Consider the following 17,542-nt stretch of genomic DNA (forward strand, 5'->3'; position numbering starts at 1 on the left):
TTTATAATTATAATTTATAAAATAATGTATATTTTCCAGTTTTAGCAAAAGCAATTAAAATATATGTATGTGTTTGTATATACAAATACATGCATACATGTAAAGTTTTGCACAGCTATTCATTTTAGAAGTACACATTTTCAATAAAAAATATATTGCCCCAAATCAACCGTAAAGCTGTTCTTTTTTTTTTTTTTTTTTTTTTTTTTTTTTTTTTTTTTTATTTTTTTTTTTTTTTTTTTTTTTTTTTTTAGTATATTGACCATGATTACCATTCACCTCTTATGTATATAGAATGATATCATTCTGTTTAAGGAGATTTTGGTGTTAGAGATGAATTGTTAATGAGAGTTCCTATGCTTTGTTAAAAATACAAAAAGTCTGTCTCTTCAAAGATTAATTTATTTTTTTCACAATTAGCAAAAGAGTGTTTAAAAATTACAAACAGAGAATGTGTATAACTCTTCTCTTAAAAACCTTTGAAAACCAGAAACCTGAGTTGTATGAAATTTGGCAGAGTTTCGTTTTCTTTCTTTGGTATCCTTTTGAAGATCTTGAGATGAAGTACTAATAATTATACCACATAAATCCTTTAAGTACATAGGTAACCTGATTATTGAAACACCACTAGATTGATTTTCAATTTATTTTACAATGATGGTTACCAGTTCAATTTGATATCCTTTGTTCACTCATTTATAATCTTTTAATTGAATTATTGTGAGACAGTGGCCTGATCCTAAAAACAGAATAATCTCCCCTTTTTGAAGGTCCATTAGCTATTTTAAATTATGGAAATTAAATAATCTTTATTTAGTATAGTGACCCAAAAAGAAAGCACTGAAGAACTGAAAGATAGGGAAAGTGGGGAAAAAGGAGAGGGAAGAAAGAAATAAGTAAAAAGGCAACAAGCATCCTTTTTCTCTAGAAGGATCAGGTATACTGCTTTTTTCAACCAGGGCTGACTATTAGAATACTTAACTGTTTTGTAAGGAATTGGCTGCCCTGTTCTCTTTTATGCCTTACAGAATAACCCCACCTTACTGTTTAAATTCATGAGCACAATTTCCCACGAAATTAGACTTCTTGTTATTTTTTCTTCAAGTTCTAACAACTTTTAACAGGTATGGGCCATTCTCCTAACAACTTCCTTTGATCAACAACTTTTCTAAAATGTACTCTCACACTTAAGTTGTTTCAAGTTCCTTTCAGCAGTGTGTTTATGACCTAAGGCAGCGGTGAACTGGTGAACAGTCCAAACCCAAAGTATTTAGCTTGTCTGAACCTGGCCTTGTCCTAAAGAAACATGGGAAATTGCTCATTTGGCAACTTCTTTACATTCAGATAAGCCCAGTTGCAGTCAGCCTCACCTGTGCAAAGGTTGGGTTGAATGCTTGACAAAAAAGTCCTGAGGCAGAAACGTAAGGTCAGATCAGCACAGGAGTCTCTGTAGATAGTTAAGGTTGAACATGAACTTAGTTACAGCTGGCACAGCTGGCTTGTGAGCTGTCTTGGTACATGGATGAAGCAGCAAAGGAAACTAACAACAGATTAAATATATCTCTAAAAAGGAACAACATACTATGTGATTTACTAAAGAAGTATTCATGTATTCACATTCTTAGAGATTGTGTCCCTTTGTGCATTTATTAAAGAAATAGTAAAGCCTCTAATTTTTGGAAGTGGTATCAGTTCCTATACCCTTTTTATTCTTTTTTAGTGATCTGAATTTTTATAGTATTTCAGTATATCCCTAGTAGATATTCTAAGATGCTGTCTCATCTTTAGAAAGGAAAAGAAGAAAAATACATATATTTGATTTGCCAGTCTTTTCTCTTCTGAGAGGGTACCATAGTAAAATGTTCCTATGTTTTCATTTCAGGTAGTCACTTTGTGACCTCAAAATGTCAACTTTTATTTTCTATTAAAAACCCACTTTACAAGCATCTCTCATGCTACTCTTTTATAGCCGCAGCCACCTCCTTCTGTCCTCCCTCCGCTAACGCCTTGCAACCAGTAATCTGTTCTCTATCTCTATAATTTTGTCATTTCAAGAATGTTATGTAAATGTGATCATACAGTATGTCACTTTTGGGCATTGGCTTTTTTCACTCAGCATAATTCCCTTGGGACACATCCAGGGTGTTGCATGTATCTATAGGTTGTTCTTCTTTATTGCCAAGCGCTTATAAAACTGATCTGATTAAGGTTGGTGGATTGCATCAGTGAAATTTCCTGTTTGTGATATTTTACTGTTATAGTCATGCAAGTTATAAGCATTGGAGCAGGCTTATTGAAGAATACAGGGAACCTCTCTGTATTATTTCTTACAACTGTGTGTAATCTATGATTATCTTTAAATGATTTTTTAAAGGCTGAAAAAGAAAGCCTTTTTGAGAGAAGAAATTCAAAAGCTCTTATAATGATAGACAGCAATCTGAGTGGAGAAACTTATTAAAAAAGAAAACTTGGTTAAATTTGTTTTTCAACATTAAATCCCTTTTTGTGAATCAAAATATGACCCATGTATTTTCTAACACTAGACTTTGCTCAAGAAACTGCCTAAGTTAAAGACAGCTTGCTTGGAAAGAGAACCAAGCACAGCCCATTTGACATCCCTCTTTGCCCAGATACCAGCCACATCCAGAGGTTCACTGGACGTGAAAGTGGCTTTCTGATCAAGCATTGGCAAACAAAGGTGTCTTTTTCAGAATTCCCATTCCCAAGTAGTTTCCTTTTTTAAGTAGAAAATGTCTTCCATTTTAAGAAAACCTGGGTGAAATTTTATTATCCTGTTGATACTGCAGAACCCATGAGAATGGTGTCAGCTCAATTAGAATCACAGAATTTTCAGAGTTGGAGGAATTTGGAAGGGATGTGATCTTATTCTTCGTAGAAACCTTCCAGTTCATTTGGTGACAGTATTTTCTGTAGTTGGTTGGCTTAGTTAGAACTGATATTGGGGTTCTGGGTTCCCTGCTGTGAGCCACTTACTTTCTGGCTGGTCAGGGACCAATTCAGCACCATGTCATCAGTCGTTTCACGCATGCCTTGAGTGACTTACAAGGGAGACTTGGCAAGGGAATTTAAGAAACATTTATTGAGTGCTCTTTTCTATGGATGCACTGGGGAAGCCAGACGTACTATTTACGACAAACTCTCAATCCAGTGAGAAGAAAGTAAAATAGAGCAAAACCATTACTTCCTATAAAGCATTGTAGCATAGGTGCCCAATGACTAGTGTACTGTCAGAAGTATATTCATCTGCCAAAGGAGGTGTTACTCCCTTTAATTTTACTTACTTAACTCAAAAGTACAAATCTCTAAAATTTCATTAGTTGCTAAGAGAGCACCTTTCAGGGTGTGTTTTAAGCATCTATGTACATGCCAAACTTTTATGTCTCTCGATGTTAGAGCAATATATATTGCTGACAAACTAGTAAATTTTACCCAAGGAGGAAGTAGTGATAGGGCAGCTGACACTATAAAACTCTTATCTTGGCAGTTTACTATGTGAGAAACACTTTCAAAACTCTTACTTCAACATGGGACTCTCTTGACGTTGTGTTAAGTGATTTATTCACCAACTGTTTTAGAATTAAAAACAAGACTTCTCTAGTCGAACCCAACCCTATATAAATAAATCACCCTATTTGAAAAGACTCTGCTTTGATTCGTTGTTATCCATGTTAGATACCAAGGACTGTCTTCGATGAGGAGTTTCAGATCAAATCGTGAATTCCATCACAATTCTTTAATACTGAAGGTAGCTGATTTCCTGATCTGATTGCATCGGGACATCCTGTCACTCCTGACTATATGCCCTTCATGTTATCTCTCCCTGCTGCCCCTCCCCACCCCATTTGGTTCTTCACTTCTCTTATATTCCTAATAACTGTTTTTCCTCTTTTCCCACATCATTTTGTAACATCTCTTTACACTGTAATTATTACCCATCTTGCTACCAAATCTGTTGTAAATATTTTCCCCCGAGATACAAATTCCCTTTCTAATTTTTTCAAAGATTTTTTTTTTAATGCAGGAGTTTTTGTGTTGACACATCTCTTCCTTTGTGCCTTCTCCTTTTAAATAAACCTGCCTTGCTGGATTTCAGATACATGTTAACCTGGTTTAACCCACTGTGTCTGTCTTTATATAACCTATCGATGAGATTTATTTTGTTTGGTTTATGGTATGAAATGAGGGGCTACACTTTATACTTTTGTTTTCCCAGATAGTTTGTTGTTGCAACTACTCATTGTGTTGTGGTATCTCCATTACTATTATATATTCTAGGGTCTGTTTGGGGCTATCTGCTCTTCCAGCTGCTTTGTCAATAAATATTTATTGAGTGAATGAATATATTCACTCAATATATATATTCATTGAGTTTTAAATGAATATGTTTTATCTAACTCTCCTTTGGCCGGTACCACCTATTTTGGTATATGCCGTATGTCCTTGAACCACATCCTACCCTGTTTCTTTCTTTCCTGTTGCTACTGTTGTTTTCCAAAATTTGCGGTACCATTTCTCACGGATTCTTTTTCCTCCAAAGGAACTTAGGAATACTATTGTCTTATCTAGATTATGACTTAGAATTCTTGGTCAAGTTCCTCCAAAACAAACAAATTTGGTAAAATTGTGATTCCAACTGAATCAAAACTCTAAAAGTTAAATTGGAAGGAATATATTTCTGTTCCAAAGCCAGCTCTTCCTTAAACCCCAAACTCCAGATAAATTCTAAATGTTTAAATAGTCAAAAAGTAGCTTTTGAGTTGTGGCAGGTTTCAGTGAGCAGAGTTTACATTCTGATTAGGAGAGGAAATTTCCAGTACTGCGGATGTTTCCTCCAACATTTGTAATCAGACTTGGAGAACTAGGAAGACTGTTTTGTTTTTTTTTTCTTTTTTTCTATCAACCTTCACTAAACTAGAAAATGCATGTTTAGGATTAAATATATTTAACTGGATTTTAACTAATTAGTATTTATATTGTGAACAAGTTACATGGTAAAATTTATGAGATAGGTGTACCTGTGTGTCTGTCTTTCATTAGGGGCTTCTGTTTATACACAGAGATTGAAAATTGTTTCTTTAGTTTTCTTTGATGTTCAGAGTCAGAGCTCAATTTTGCACCTTTTGGAGAATAAGGCAGGTGCAGGTAGAGAAACTGACAGCTCTTGAGAGGGTTAATTAGAGCTAATTATAATTTGATTGACCTGCTTTTCTTCTAGAAAGCTTAACCAAATCTTCCTTTTGCAAAATGAGGATTTTGCTTTTTCATACAAATTGAAGAAAATCTTTGTTTCTTGGATTTACGAGTGTCTATCATTTTACACACATTGCAAAAAAGTGTCTCCACATAATTCGTAGAAGCAGGGATATAGGTGGAGTTAGAATGAACCTTCAAGATTATGTAGTCCTTGAGAGCATATATTATAATAGCTTATGATGGAAACCTGTACTTTTTAGGGAAATATAAACTAGTGGGCATAATTTTTAAATCTGTGTGATGAAAAACCAAGAAATAAAATTGTCAAATACAATGAAGTATAACTGTTCCTAATTCCACATAGTTTTGATATAATCTTATTTGCTTGATAAATCCTATGGAAGGATTTTTAACCTTATATATAAAGAGAATATAATGAAGTGATTTGTTTTTCATTAAGTGTTTTTCATAGCATGGTTTGTGGTTGTTATTGTAATTATTCAAATGAAATATCATTCTACTAATAGTCCCATAAAATTGAAATCTTTTATGAAGAACTTTCCTATGAAAGCTTCTTACCTAATAAAATTTTCTAAGGCAATTACTATATGTGAAAAACAATGTTGGCATTTTTACCATCAACTCAGTTGTATCTCATATTTATGGTTAAGTGGAGCACTTGTGCATGTTAGATGGGGTTTCACTCTCAGCTGGTGTTTTAATTTGAGCAGTCAAGGTTCGTTGGCTTTAGAAAGTTAGTAAAATACTTATTTTAATGACAACTCAAGATAGCAATAGGAGATGCTAAGTCGTATATGATTAATTATAGACAGCAGATATTATAAAAGATAAAAGGAGGGGAAATTGGAAGCGAAGTGGTCTGGGAAGATTAGAGAAGGTAAAATCTCAAGTAGATTTTAAATGATAGACAAGAATCAAATGAAGAGAAAAGGGGAAAAGGAATATTGTGCTGCAAAGCATCTTAGAGTTGGGAGAATTTAATCTGGGGAATTTGGTAAATAATGTAGTTGGATACAATAATCACCTAAGAGGATTGAATGTGCTGAAGCTGGAAAGATAGATTTGGAATAAGTAGTAGAGAGCCTTGAAGTATGGAGATTGAGGAACTATTTTATCATACTAACTAAGGCTATCTTAGTCTTGTTACTTGAGCAGTGTTTTTGGAAAATTGATCTTTCAAAAGTATGCAGAATATGTGACAGTGAATGCACACAATGGGCAGGGTGATCTTTACGTGATTCTCATAGTATCCAACTATGAGGTGATGGGAACATGAATCAGTCATGTGGTGACAAGAATGCAGATTAAGGAATGGCTGCCAATACATCATAAAGGAAGACTTCACAGGATTTAATAACTGGATGGGTATGAAGTAGAGTGGTGGGTTGGATGTATGCATGGAAGAAGAGTAAAGAAAGAAGGGAGAGAGCACAAAGCAGAGGCACATAGAAAGTTCTGTGAATTAGCTCCTCCCCTCCAAATTGTGTCCATGCTTAAAGAAAGAACGAGTTGCAGATTCATTAATGAATATCTGCAAATTACTTTGAGATCATCCACTGGAGAGAAATGGTATACATGTTTTAAAAATCTGATAAGGAAACTGGAGGTAACTTGCTTCTACACACTTTTCCTTCAACAGCCTTCTTCCTGCAGTAACCCTTAATCTTTTTCACAAGCTGTAGTGGGACCAAGACCAAGAAGGGCTCTCCAGTGAGTGAATGTAGGAAGCAGATAAGAGAAGTATTCTTTCAGGCTTAGTAGCGTGAGTTACATCACACCAAGACATAGATCTCTTTGCAGTCTCTTTTTTTTTTTTCTCCTGTCTGCCATTGACATTTTGAAAGATTTACTGATTAGCTTAAAAATTACAGAATTTCAAAGGTTAGTGATATGGATATGCTGGCCTAATTACAAATGTACAACTGTTGTTAATGCTTGCTCCTGCTTTAGGGAGTCCTAACTGGAGAAGAAAATCTTTTACATAATTGTTGCTAACATTAAAAAGACCCATGCCCATTATGTTCCCAAACAACTTCTCTAAAGTTCAATAACTGGTATTACTAATTGGTTGCCTCAGGAAAGCCCTTAAAAACTTGTCTGATCTAGCTCTCTAATCGCAGAGGAGATTATGTGTATTTTTCAAAAAAAGTAAAGAGGAACTGGAAAGAGCAGTACCAAGAACTATAATCGTTTCTTTAACCCTCCTGTGAGAATCGTTTCAATGTTATAAAGTAGGTGTTATTTCCCATTATACATCTGGACAAACTGAGTCTTAGAGAATTGCATAGGGACTCCTGGATGACTCAATTGGTTAAGCGTCCAATTTCGGCTCAGGTCATGACCTCACAGTTCATGGGTTCGAGCCCCGCATCGGGCTCTGTGCTGACAGCCAGCTTAGAGCCTGGAGCCTGTTTCGGGTTCTGTGTCTCCCTCTCTCTCTGACCCTCCCCTGCTCACGCTGTCTCTCTTTCTCTCTCTCTCAGAAATAAATAAAACATTTAAAAAAATTTTTTTTAAAAGAGAGAATTACATAGCCAGGAAAAAAGAAAGATTACACATCAAAGATTCTGACCCAGTTATAGCTCATCTGGCACTCATGTTTTTTCTTCTGTATCATGTTGCTTGTGAGGAAAAAGTGCTGTTTGTGGAGAAGCACACAGCACATTGTCTTTTGTCTGAGCTTATGGTGCCCTTTGTGTGAGTTTATAATAATACCCTTTGTTTCTTTTGTCAGAGGACAGTGTGGTCTGATCTTTCCTGAAGACTCATTGTGAAATTGTAAGGTGGAAAATCCTCATTTTACAATGGGACAGTATGAGTTGAAGGTATTTCCTCAGCATCACCAAACCAAACCAAATAAAAAAAGCCAAGTCAGAGATTTGATTTCATAATTCAAGATTATGTATATTTATATGTGCTTCTAGTATATGTGCTCATACTGCTTAGTATTGAAAAGCATAATGCTTGGGGCACCTGGGTAGCTCAGTCGGTTAGGCGTCCGACTTCAGCTCGGGTCATGATCTCACGGTTCGTGGGTTCGAGCCCCGCATCGGGCTCTGTGCTGACAGCTAGCTCAGAGCCTGGAGCCTGTTTCAGATTCTGTGTCTCCCTCTCTCTCTGACCCTCCCTTGCTCACGCTGTCTCTCTCTCTCAGAAATAAATAAAAAACATTTAAAAAAAAAAAAAGAAAAGCATAATGCTTATGTTGATTTTTCTGATTGCTATAACATCTTGGGTTCTCTTTAGTTTTCTAACTTTCTAAACTGAATTAATCTCTACCTAATACAAAGTCAGTCAGTGAACTAGCTGCAGCAGTTACCCTGATTGGATTTCAGGCTCGTGGTGAGGTACTCAGAGAATTCTGGCTCCATTGTTATGGACATGGGAGGCTTTACGGTTATTTATTAGAAGATGACCAGTGAGGAAAAGAAAAAATGGATTTATGTGACCTAGTATTGCTAAGTACAGCACACTGTGGCTGTCTCTGTTTTACTGTTTCCTCTAAAAGTCATCATTTCAATGCACTAATCTTTTAAACAGCCATTCAGTGGGAATTGGGCTAGAACTTTGCTAAGGGGTTACATTTACCAACCCGACAGTTATACATTTACAAAAGAAATAGCATGAATTTATTCAGCATCAAAACCTCTGCATCTTTTACCACCCAGCCGCATTTCACACTGTATTACCATCAGTGAACTATCATGGCTATATAAATTCCATCCAGATTCTTCATTTAATTAACCAGCATTCTTTGAACAAAAATAAAAGTGCTGTTTTTATAGAGGAATAAAAGCTGCCTGAAGTGAGTGTGAAGGAGACAAATCATCAAATTAGTTATTATTCATTGCAGCTATGGAGAATTCTCTGCCCCTCCTCATTCTCTTCACTGGCAATGTATTTTTTTCTAGCTTGATTGAGTGGAAAAGGGGAAACGGTGTAGCAGCCTCGAAGGTATTTCAGTCTGTTGTAATGGCCACATCCTTAGCTCGTGTGGGATTGGGCACTGATGATATTGTCAAATACGAGTGATTTTTTTTTTTTAATCATGTTCTGTTGTTGGAAAGATAGTATGGCATAGTAGCCAAGAGCATGAACTTGATGCTTGTGATTAGACGGCCTTGGTTCAAATCGTAGCCCAGCCACTTTTTACATTTTTGATTCTTTTTATTTTATTTTACTTTATTTTATTGTTTGTTTGTTTGTTTATTGAGGGGGGATCATAAGCGGGGGGGGCGGAGCAGAGAGAGGGGGAGTTTCTCTGCATTGTCAGTGCAGACCCCCCTAAGCAAGGCTCGATCCCATGAACTATGAGATCATGACCTGAGCTGAAACCAAGAGTTGGACGCTTAGCTGACTGAGCCATCCATGTGCCCCTAGGTTTGTGTTTCTAAGCAAGTTACTTAACCTACCTGTGCTTCAGTTTTTTTCCACCTGTTAAATGGAAATAATAATAATAGACAAACCTCAGGCAGCAGTGTGTGGATTAACTGAGATGGTCCATGCAAACCATTTAAAGTAGTGCCAGTGTCCGTTTACATCCTGTATGCACGGAAGCAGCCTGACATGAAGGTGATTAAGCTGTGACACCAGTGACTTGGTCACCTGGCCTGAATCAATTGATGTGGCTTTGTAAATGTTCTTTGGTTTACCCAGATATTTCTTCTAAAAGTATTTTTTTATTATAAGGCAATTAGTTTTAAAAATAAAGAAATCAAGAGCTTTGGGTTGTTTTTTTTTTATTTGAGTATAGTTGACATGCAATGTTATATAAGTTTCATGTGTACAAGGTAGTGATTCAGCAACCATACAGTGATGCTGTGCTCCTAATTACCGTCTGTCGCCATGCAACACTGTTGCAATACTGTTGACTATATTCCCTATGATGTATCTTTTGCTCCTGTGGCCGAAATCAAGCTCTTTGAATCAGAGGTATAGTAGGCAGTTAGTTGGCCACATCTCTCCATCCTGAACCCTGCTGGCAGATTTAGCTTTCTGAAGCACTCTGTTCTTAAATCAATTTCTGCTCAAAAGGCCTTAAAATGCACCTGATAATGGGGCGCCTCGGTGGCTCAGTCAGTTAGATATCCAACTTCGGTTCAATTCATGATACCGCAGTTTGTGAGGTCGAGCCACACATTGGGCTCTGTGCTGACAGCTCAGAGCCTGGAGCCTGCTTTGGATTCTGTGTCCCCCTCTCTCTGCTCCCATCACCTCAAGAATAAATATATATAAAAAAATAGTAAAAAAAAAAAAAAAGATTTACCTGATACAAGCTTCTTGCCTGTCTTGGCATTTCTACTAGAGTCTTGCTTGTTCTTTCCCTATATCTCCTCAACCTTTTTTATCCATTGTTCTCCCAGGAAGCATCTACTAGTCAAAATTGATCTAGTGCCATTTTTCAAATGTATCACATTCCTTCTTGTCTCTCTTCCTCTGTTCACTTTGTTCTTCTTGTCTAACATGCCCTACCCTGTTCTCCACTTATCTAAGTCATACCTAATGTTCTGAACTGAGCCAGAAAAGGGAGGTATCTTTTATCTCCTTTGTATTTTTTATCACATAATGTGATTGTCTGGATGTGCTAGCTGCTAAGTAAATGCTGTTAATGATGATGAAGTCTTCTGTTGGCTCTACTTTCAAACTATATTTAGAATCTCATCTCTTTACACCATCTCTAAGACTGTCACCCTTGTTTAAGACACAGTTACTTTATGCCTGACCCCTTCTACCACCTGCCCCACCCTTGCCTACCCCCTACAATTTACTCTCAACCCATCAGCAAAAGTAATCCACTTACAATTTAAGTCAGACCATAGTCGTTTTTCTGCACCAAATTCCCCAATAACTTCCCATTGCATCCTGAGTAAAGCCAAAGTTTTTTTCTTAATTTATTTTTCTCTGTTTTTAATGTTTATTTATTTTTGAGAGGAGAGAGAATCCTAGTGATGGAGGGCAGCGAGGTGGGGGTGGGGTGGGGGGGAGAGAATCCCAATCAGGCTCCGCACTGTGAGTGGAGACCCTCATGTGGGGCTTGAATCCACAAACCATGAGATCATGACCTGAGCTGAAACCAAGAGTCAGATGCTTAACCAACTGAGCCACCCAGGCATCCCAAGCCAAAGTTTTTATGATGGCCTACAAAGCCCCTTAAGGTGTGCCAGTCTACCCCAACCCCCCCACCCCCCCGTCACTCCTCATGTCCTACTCTTCCCTTCTTCCTGTCCCTTACCGCTCTCTACTTCCATCACACTGGCTTCTTTGCTATTCTCTAAAGATGGAAGAAAAAATTCCACCTCTAGGCCTTTGCACCAACTGGTTCCTTTGCCCAAAAAGCTCCTTGGGAAATCTTCATGGTTCCATGCTTCCTGCAGGTCTTTGATTAAACGTCTTCTCTGTGAGATCTTCACTGATAATCCCTGATTTACTGTCTGTCTCTCTGCACTAGAGTGTAAATTGGGGCGTGGGGCGGGGGGAAAGAGTGAGGACTTTTTGTCTATCTTGTTAGATTTGCTGTCCTCAGTACCTGAAACAGAACCTGACACCTAATAAGTACTTAGGAAACAGCTATTGTACTTATGAATGAAAAGTTTACCATTAAAAATATGTCCATATTCCTAACTCTCATTTCAAATATATTTAGACACAGACAAAAGCAAGCATCCTATATTAGCTCTGAGAAAATTAAAATAGCTATAGTTGAATATTAGCCATGGCAATTGGAGCAGAAAGTTCCATTGCAAAGAAAAGATATTTCTGCATCAAGTAAAGAAAAAGAAATGGTTTACAGTATAATTGCCATGTGAAATTATATTAGTGTCCTTGGAGGACCATTGTTAAGCCAGCACCAAGGCACATTTTGAGAGCACAAATGGTTTTGGTCACCCCATCCTCTTCCTAAAGTGGAGAATGTAGCTAGTATTTGGGGTTTTTTTATTTGTTTGTTTTATCATTTGTTTTGTCACTTAGTGACAGAGTAAAAAGGTGAAAGAGCATTAATGTTGGAGTCAGCAAACCCAGGTTTAAACTCTGGCGACGCTATGTGTCCTTGGTCAGAATAGGTAACCTCTCTGAGCCTCTGGTTAACTATGTATAAAATGGTGGTTTTTTTTTTAATTTTTTCTTAATGTTTTTTTATTTATTTCTGAGAGAAAGAGTGAGCGAGCAGGGGAGGGTCAGAGAGAGAGGGAGACACAGAATCCAAAACAGGCACCAGGCTCTGAGCTAGCTGTCAGCACAGAGCCCGACGCGGGGCTTGAACCCACTAACCGTGAGATCATGACCTGAGCTGAAGTTGGACACTTAACCGACTGAGCCACCCAGGTGCTTCTAAAGTGGTTTTTAATAATGCCTTTCTCTATTCTAAAGGTTAAATGAGAAAAGACACATGAATCTTCTAGGACATAACATGAGTTTAATAAATGTCTTGTGAGCATTGCACCCTATAGAAATGGCTATGTGCTTTGCTACTGAATTCCACCTTTTGGCTTAAATCAAAAGGGGGAAATACCAGTGAGACTGATGTCTAGGAATAAGCTTTGGATCCTGAGCATGGACCGCAGGGAAGTCCGCAACACCACAGATCTCTCTGATGAAGCTGAAAGCACCTTTATAGAACATGAGCCCAACTACTTACTTGAGTTTTGTGGAAGACAGTACTCTTTTTATCTTCTGAACCATTTCTTATTCTATTCTCCACTTCCAATTCCCTTCTATTTCCCTTATTTCCAAAATGTTATGCCGTGTGTGAAGTTGGAGATCCTATACTGAAAATCATCCAGGAGATCAACAGAGGAAAAGTAAGATCAGGCATTTACTCTCCATGATAAAATAAATAACATGAATACTCATTTTCACATTGAAATGTGAGGAACACATGTACATCGATTAAGTATGGGAATTATAACCTCCAGAGGGAGGAAAATATTTTGTTTAAACTGCCGAACTGTTTTTTTTTTTTAACTTGGCTTTTTTTTCAATGGCATGAATTTTGCAATTCTCAGGAAGCCAAAGCTGTTGTTGAAGAAACCAGAGCCCTGCGAAGTCGGATTCACCTTGCCGAAGCCGCACAGCGACAGGCACATGGAATGGAAATGGACTATGAAGAAGTGATCCATCTGTTAGAGGCCGAGATCACAGATCTAAAGGCTCAGCTTGCTGATTATTCGTACCAAAATAAAGTAAGCAAAACCTCCTCTCTTTTAGTTACCATGGTTTCCTTGCCGTTGTCATGTATCCTGTTTTCATTTTCTTTTCATCTGCACTTCTAAACTAGGTCAGTGTTTGTCTTCTATTATTCACTGATAGGATGATGCGTCGTGGTGATGCGATGGGGGATAATGTGAAGGTTGGGAGCCTCCCTTTATCCACATAGCTTGGGGATGGAAAAGAAGGTGCCCCAAATTTATTTGGGTCATTGGTCAACATTGTACAGCTCAGGCATTAAGTTCACTACTTAACATTTAATTGATTACATTGGTTTTCTCCATTTGTTCCTTAACTTGCTAATTTGCCTTGTGGGAATGGGAAGAGGAGAGTGTAGGGATGAGTTTTGCTCTTTGATTAGAACACTCAAGGAAGTGTGAATGTTAAATAATTGTTGCCCAAGGCCCAAGATAATTAATAGGAAGAAACTAAGTTTGAATTTAATAGGCTCCAGTTCCAATAGCAAAATACTGAATGCTATTTAGAAGGCAATATAATCTTTTTTATGGGAATCTTTTTATGACGTGATTTTTTTTTAACATAATACATACTATATTCATTGAAGGGTCTTCAAAAACTATAGCAGACATATGCATTTTTACTCTACTGCGGTAGAAAATAAGTAAATTGAAATACATATTTTATAACTTCAACAAGCTCTCTTAGGATACATGTTTCCATATCTAATCTGGTCAACTTTCAGGAAAACATAAAGCAGATTTGAATAATTTATGTCTATTTCTAGAAACATAAAACAGTTAAATACCTTAAATACACCAAGTGTAAGTGAAACTGGTTTTAGAAAAGCAAAATACAGAAGAAAATCTGAAATTTTCCTTGGTTAGCTCTAGAGAGGCACTAATACATTTCTCATATCTGTCCATTTAAACCAATTACAAAAATGATGTTCCTGCCACCTTTGATAATACGCAAGGCTAAGGGAAAGTCATTATTTTTGAAATCAGAGATTCACGCTTATTTCATGTGAGTAACTTTAACATGATTCTGAAAATACTTGGGGAACTAAAATCTCAAAAGTACAGTTTTATGAAACTCTCTTTACATTTGGAGGGATAATCAACAGTCATTAGAAATATCTTCTAAGTAATATCATATTCAAAGAGTTCTCATGAATTGATTCAAAAAAATTTTTAAGCATAAATTATTTGTGATTCTCTGTTCCACCTCTTACTGAGAGACATTTTTGTCCTAAGTTGTCTAGCAATGTAATTAATTCAATTTTTCCCTTTTTTAACATAATGGAATCTCCTGCCATTCCTCCCAACAAGATTCTATCTAAGCTAAGCCCTTAACGTGTCTCTGAAAACAAAACAATCTTCTGTTTGTTAATTTTTTTTAAAAATATATTAGACAAGAGCATCTCAACATTTTCCAAACTCAATACCAGTGAGGAAAGAGAAAGAAACTTTTTTTTTTAAATGTTTGAGATTGCTTTAAAAGACATTTACCAAGATGTTGCAGGACTCAGATTGAGATCTTCATTTTTAAGACACAGATTTTTTTTAACAATGTTTTTATTTTTCACTGTAAATTTTTCCTTTTATTGTCTCTATACTTATTTACCATTTTTATTTTTTATTTTTTCTATTTACCCCCAGCTTAGGAAATAAAACATTACCAACACCTTTGAAGATCCAGTGGCCCTCCCTAGCTACATTCCCCTCCCTTGCCCCTCAGAAGTTACCACTTTCCTGGATTTATGTACGGTTAACCATTTTCTTGGTCATTTTATCACATATGTTTATATCTCTTACCAGTAAATGTTGTTGAGTCTTGCCTGTTTATCAACTTTATGTGAATAAAAATGTCCTACATGTATTATTCCTACTTGCTTTTTTTTACTCAAACTTTTATTTTTGCAATTTGTCCATTTGAAACTTATAGCTGGTTCATGTATTTTCATTGCTTTTTTTGTACTCCCTTGAATGGATATTACTACAGTATATTTGTCCACTCTGTATTTGTTTCCGTTTTCTTTATTATGAAGAATGTTGATAAAAAACATTTTGGTATATATCCTGCTTCACATGTATAACAGTTTCTCTTGGGTTCGTGTCTTAGAGTGGAATTGCTAGGTTGAATGATGATTGTTCCACTTGACTAGGTAATGCCTAATTGTGTCTGAAAGCTTTTAAGCCAATTTTTACTGCCCCACCTCCAGTAGTGAACCAGAGATACTATTTACCCCACACCCTTGCTGACACTTTTTTTTTTCATTTACTTTTAATTTATATCAATCTGGTAGGTGTAATAAGTAAATCTCATTATGGTTTAATTTGTATTTCCCTGATTACTAATGACTCTGAGCCACTGGTGTGCTGGGACCAGCTGTAGTGCTCGCTCACAATAGGTGATCGTATGCGTCTCTTCTCAACTGCATATTCAGTGGCATCAGGTTGTTTGATAGCTTGATACCAGCCATGGTGGAATTATTTATACCCCCAAATGCTATAAACCAGGGCTTTTCCCCCTGGCCCAGATAGCCAGTTGAGCATATATTTATGTACTTGTTAGGTATTTGTGTTTCTCTGTGAAATGCCTTTTCACAACTTGGAATTAATTTTCCCATTGGGTTTCTTTGCACATTGATATGTAGTGATTGTTCACATGTTCCAATTACTAATCCTGTATTAAGTTGATATATTATTTAAAAATCTTTTCTCTCAAATGTATGGCTTGCCTTTCACCCAGGGGTAAAATAAACACCAATTTTCAGGTAGGCAAACTTATCAATCTTTTCCCTATGTATCCTTTTTAGAAGTTCTTCCATTCCCAAAGATATTCTTTATATTTACCTTTAAAAGTTTTGATCCTTCTGTCATTGGTTTAGTGGCATTGTATGGGGAAGGAGATCCATTTTATTCTTTTCTTTATTCTAAATGGATGACCAGATATCCCAGCACCATTTATTCAAAAGCTTCGTCTTTCCTAATTGATCTACAAAATCAGGTCTGTCATATCTCAAGATTTCATGTGCAGCTGTCTTTCTGAGGGCCCTCCATTCTCTTTCCTTGGCCTATTTGTATATTCTTGTGCAAATAACATACTGTTTTGGTTACTGTATCTTTTATAGGAAGTCTTGATATATGACCATGCTGTCTAGTTCTTTTTCTTTAAAAGTATATTGACTACATAACCCTTTGGCCTTTTGTGTGTATTTTATAAATTCAACAAGAAGAAAAAAATTACTGGAATTTTTACTGAAAATGCATTACATATATAGATGAATTGGGGAAGAATTTATATCTTTATGATTGAGTCTTTTTTTTATAAACACCACTGAAGCACAGACCAGTTAATTGCATTGTAGACACAGAATCTAGTCTATAGTATAATGACTCCAAAATTTGTTGATGCTTACTTCATGGCTTATACTATATAGCCATGGTCAAAGTCAGCTTCAAAATAATTCTTCAAATTTTTTGGTGCATCATTTTATATAATCCACTAGATCAGCGTCATTCATTTTAGAGTTCAGCTTTTCTCTAGTCATCTTAATTTCTTTGTCAGAGAAATGCATTAAAATCTCCTTTTTTTATTTGTATTTTTTGAAGTAATGTTTTTAGCCACATATAGGCTTGGAATTAACATTATCATCCTTTATGGAATGTTGTGACTCTTCAATTTAGCAATCTTCTATTCCCCCTAATATTTATTTTTGATTAATACTAAAATAGTTACAACAGTTTTCTTTTTGTATTTACCTGTGTATGTACCTTTCATGTTAAACTGTGCATTGTCCTCACATTTTAATTGTGTGTGCAGTAAACAACATATAGCTGAATTATTTCCTCATCTTACTAATTTTTGACCTTTAATTGAAAATATCTTTCCATTTACATTGTTTTATTTGAAAATGCACTTGGCTTCATTTCTACCCTCTTTAATTTATTCATTTTATTTGTGCTATGTTTTGGGTTGTTTTTTTTTTAAGGTGTCATTTCTTGCCTGTTTTTTTTAATGTTTATTTATTTTGTGAGAAATAAATAATTTTGTGAGAGCGCAAGCAGGAGAGGGGCAGAGAGAGGGAGAAAGAATCTCAAACAGGCTCTAGGCTGTCAGCATAGAGCCCGACATGGGG

At 36.3% G+C, this 17,542-nt stretch overlaps 1 protein-coding gene across 3 annotated transcripts in view; it reads left to right on the forward strand.

The window, feature by feature from the left end:
- Positions 1-17,542, forward strand: part of STXBP4 (syntaxin binding protein 4) — a 165,537-nt gene that overhangs the window by 80,381 nt on the left and 67,614 nt on the right. For all 3 annotated transcript variants that reach the window (XM_039224324.1, XM_039224326.1, XM_039224325.1), the window contains one exon: positions 13,239-13,415. In XM_039224324.1, coding sequence (XP_039080255.1) covers positions 13,239-13,415 — 177 coding nt within the window. The remainder of the gene's footprint in view (positions 1-13,238; positions 13,416-17,542) is intronic.

Source organism: Hyaena hyaena, unplaced genomic scaffold (genome assembly GCF_003009895.1).
Source record: "Hyaena hyaena isolate Hyena2069 unplaced genomic scaffold, ASM300989v1 scaffold_1598, whole genome shotgun sequence".
NCBI lineage: Eukaryota > Metazoa > Chordata > Mammalia > Carnivora > Hyaenidae > Hyaena > Hyaena hyaena.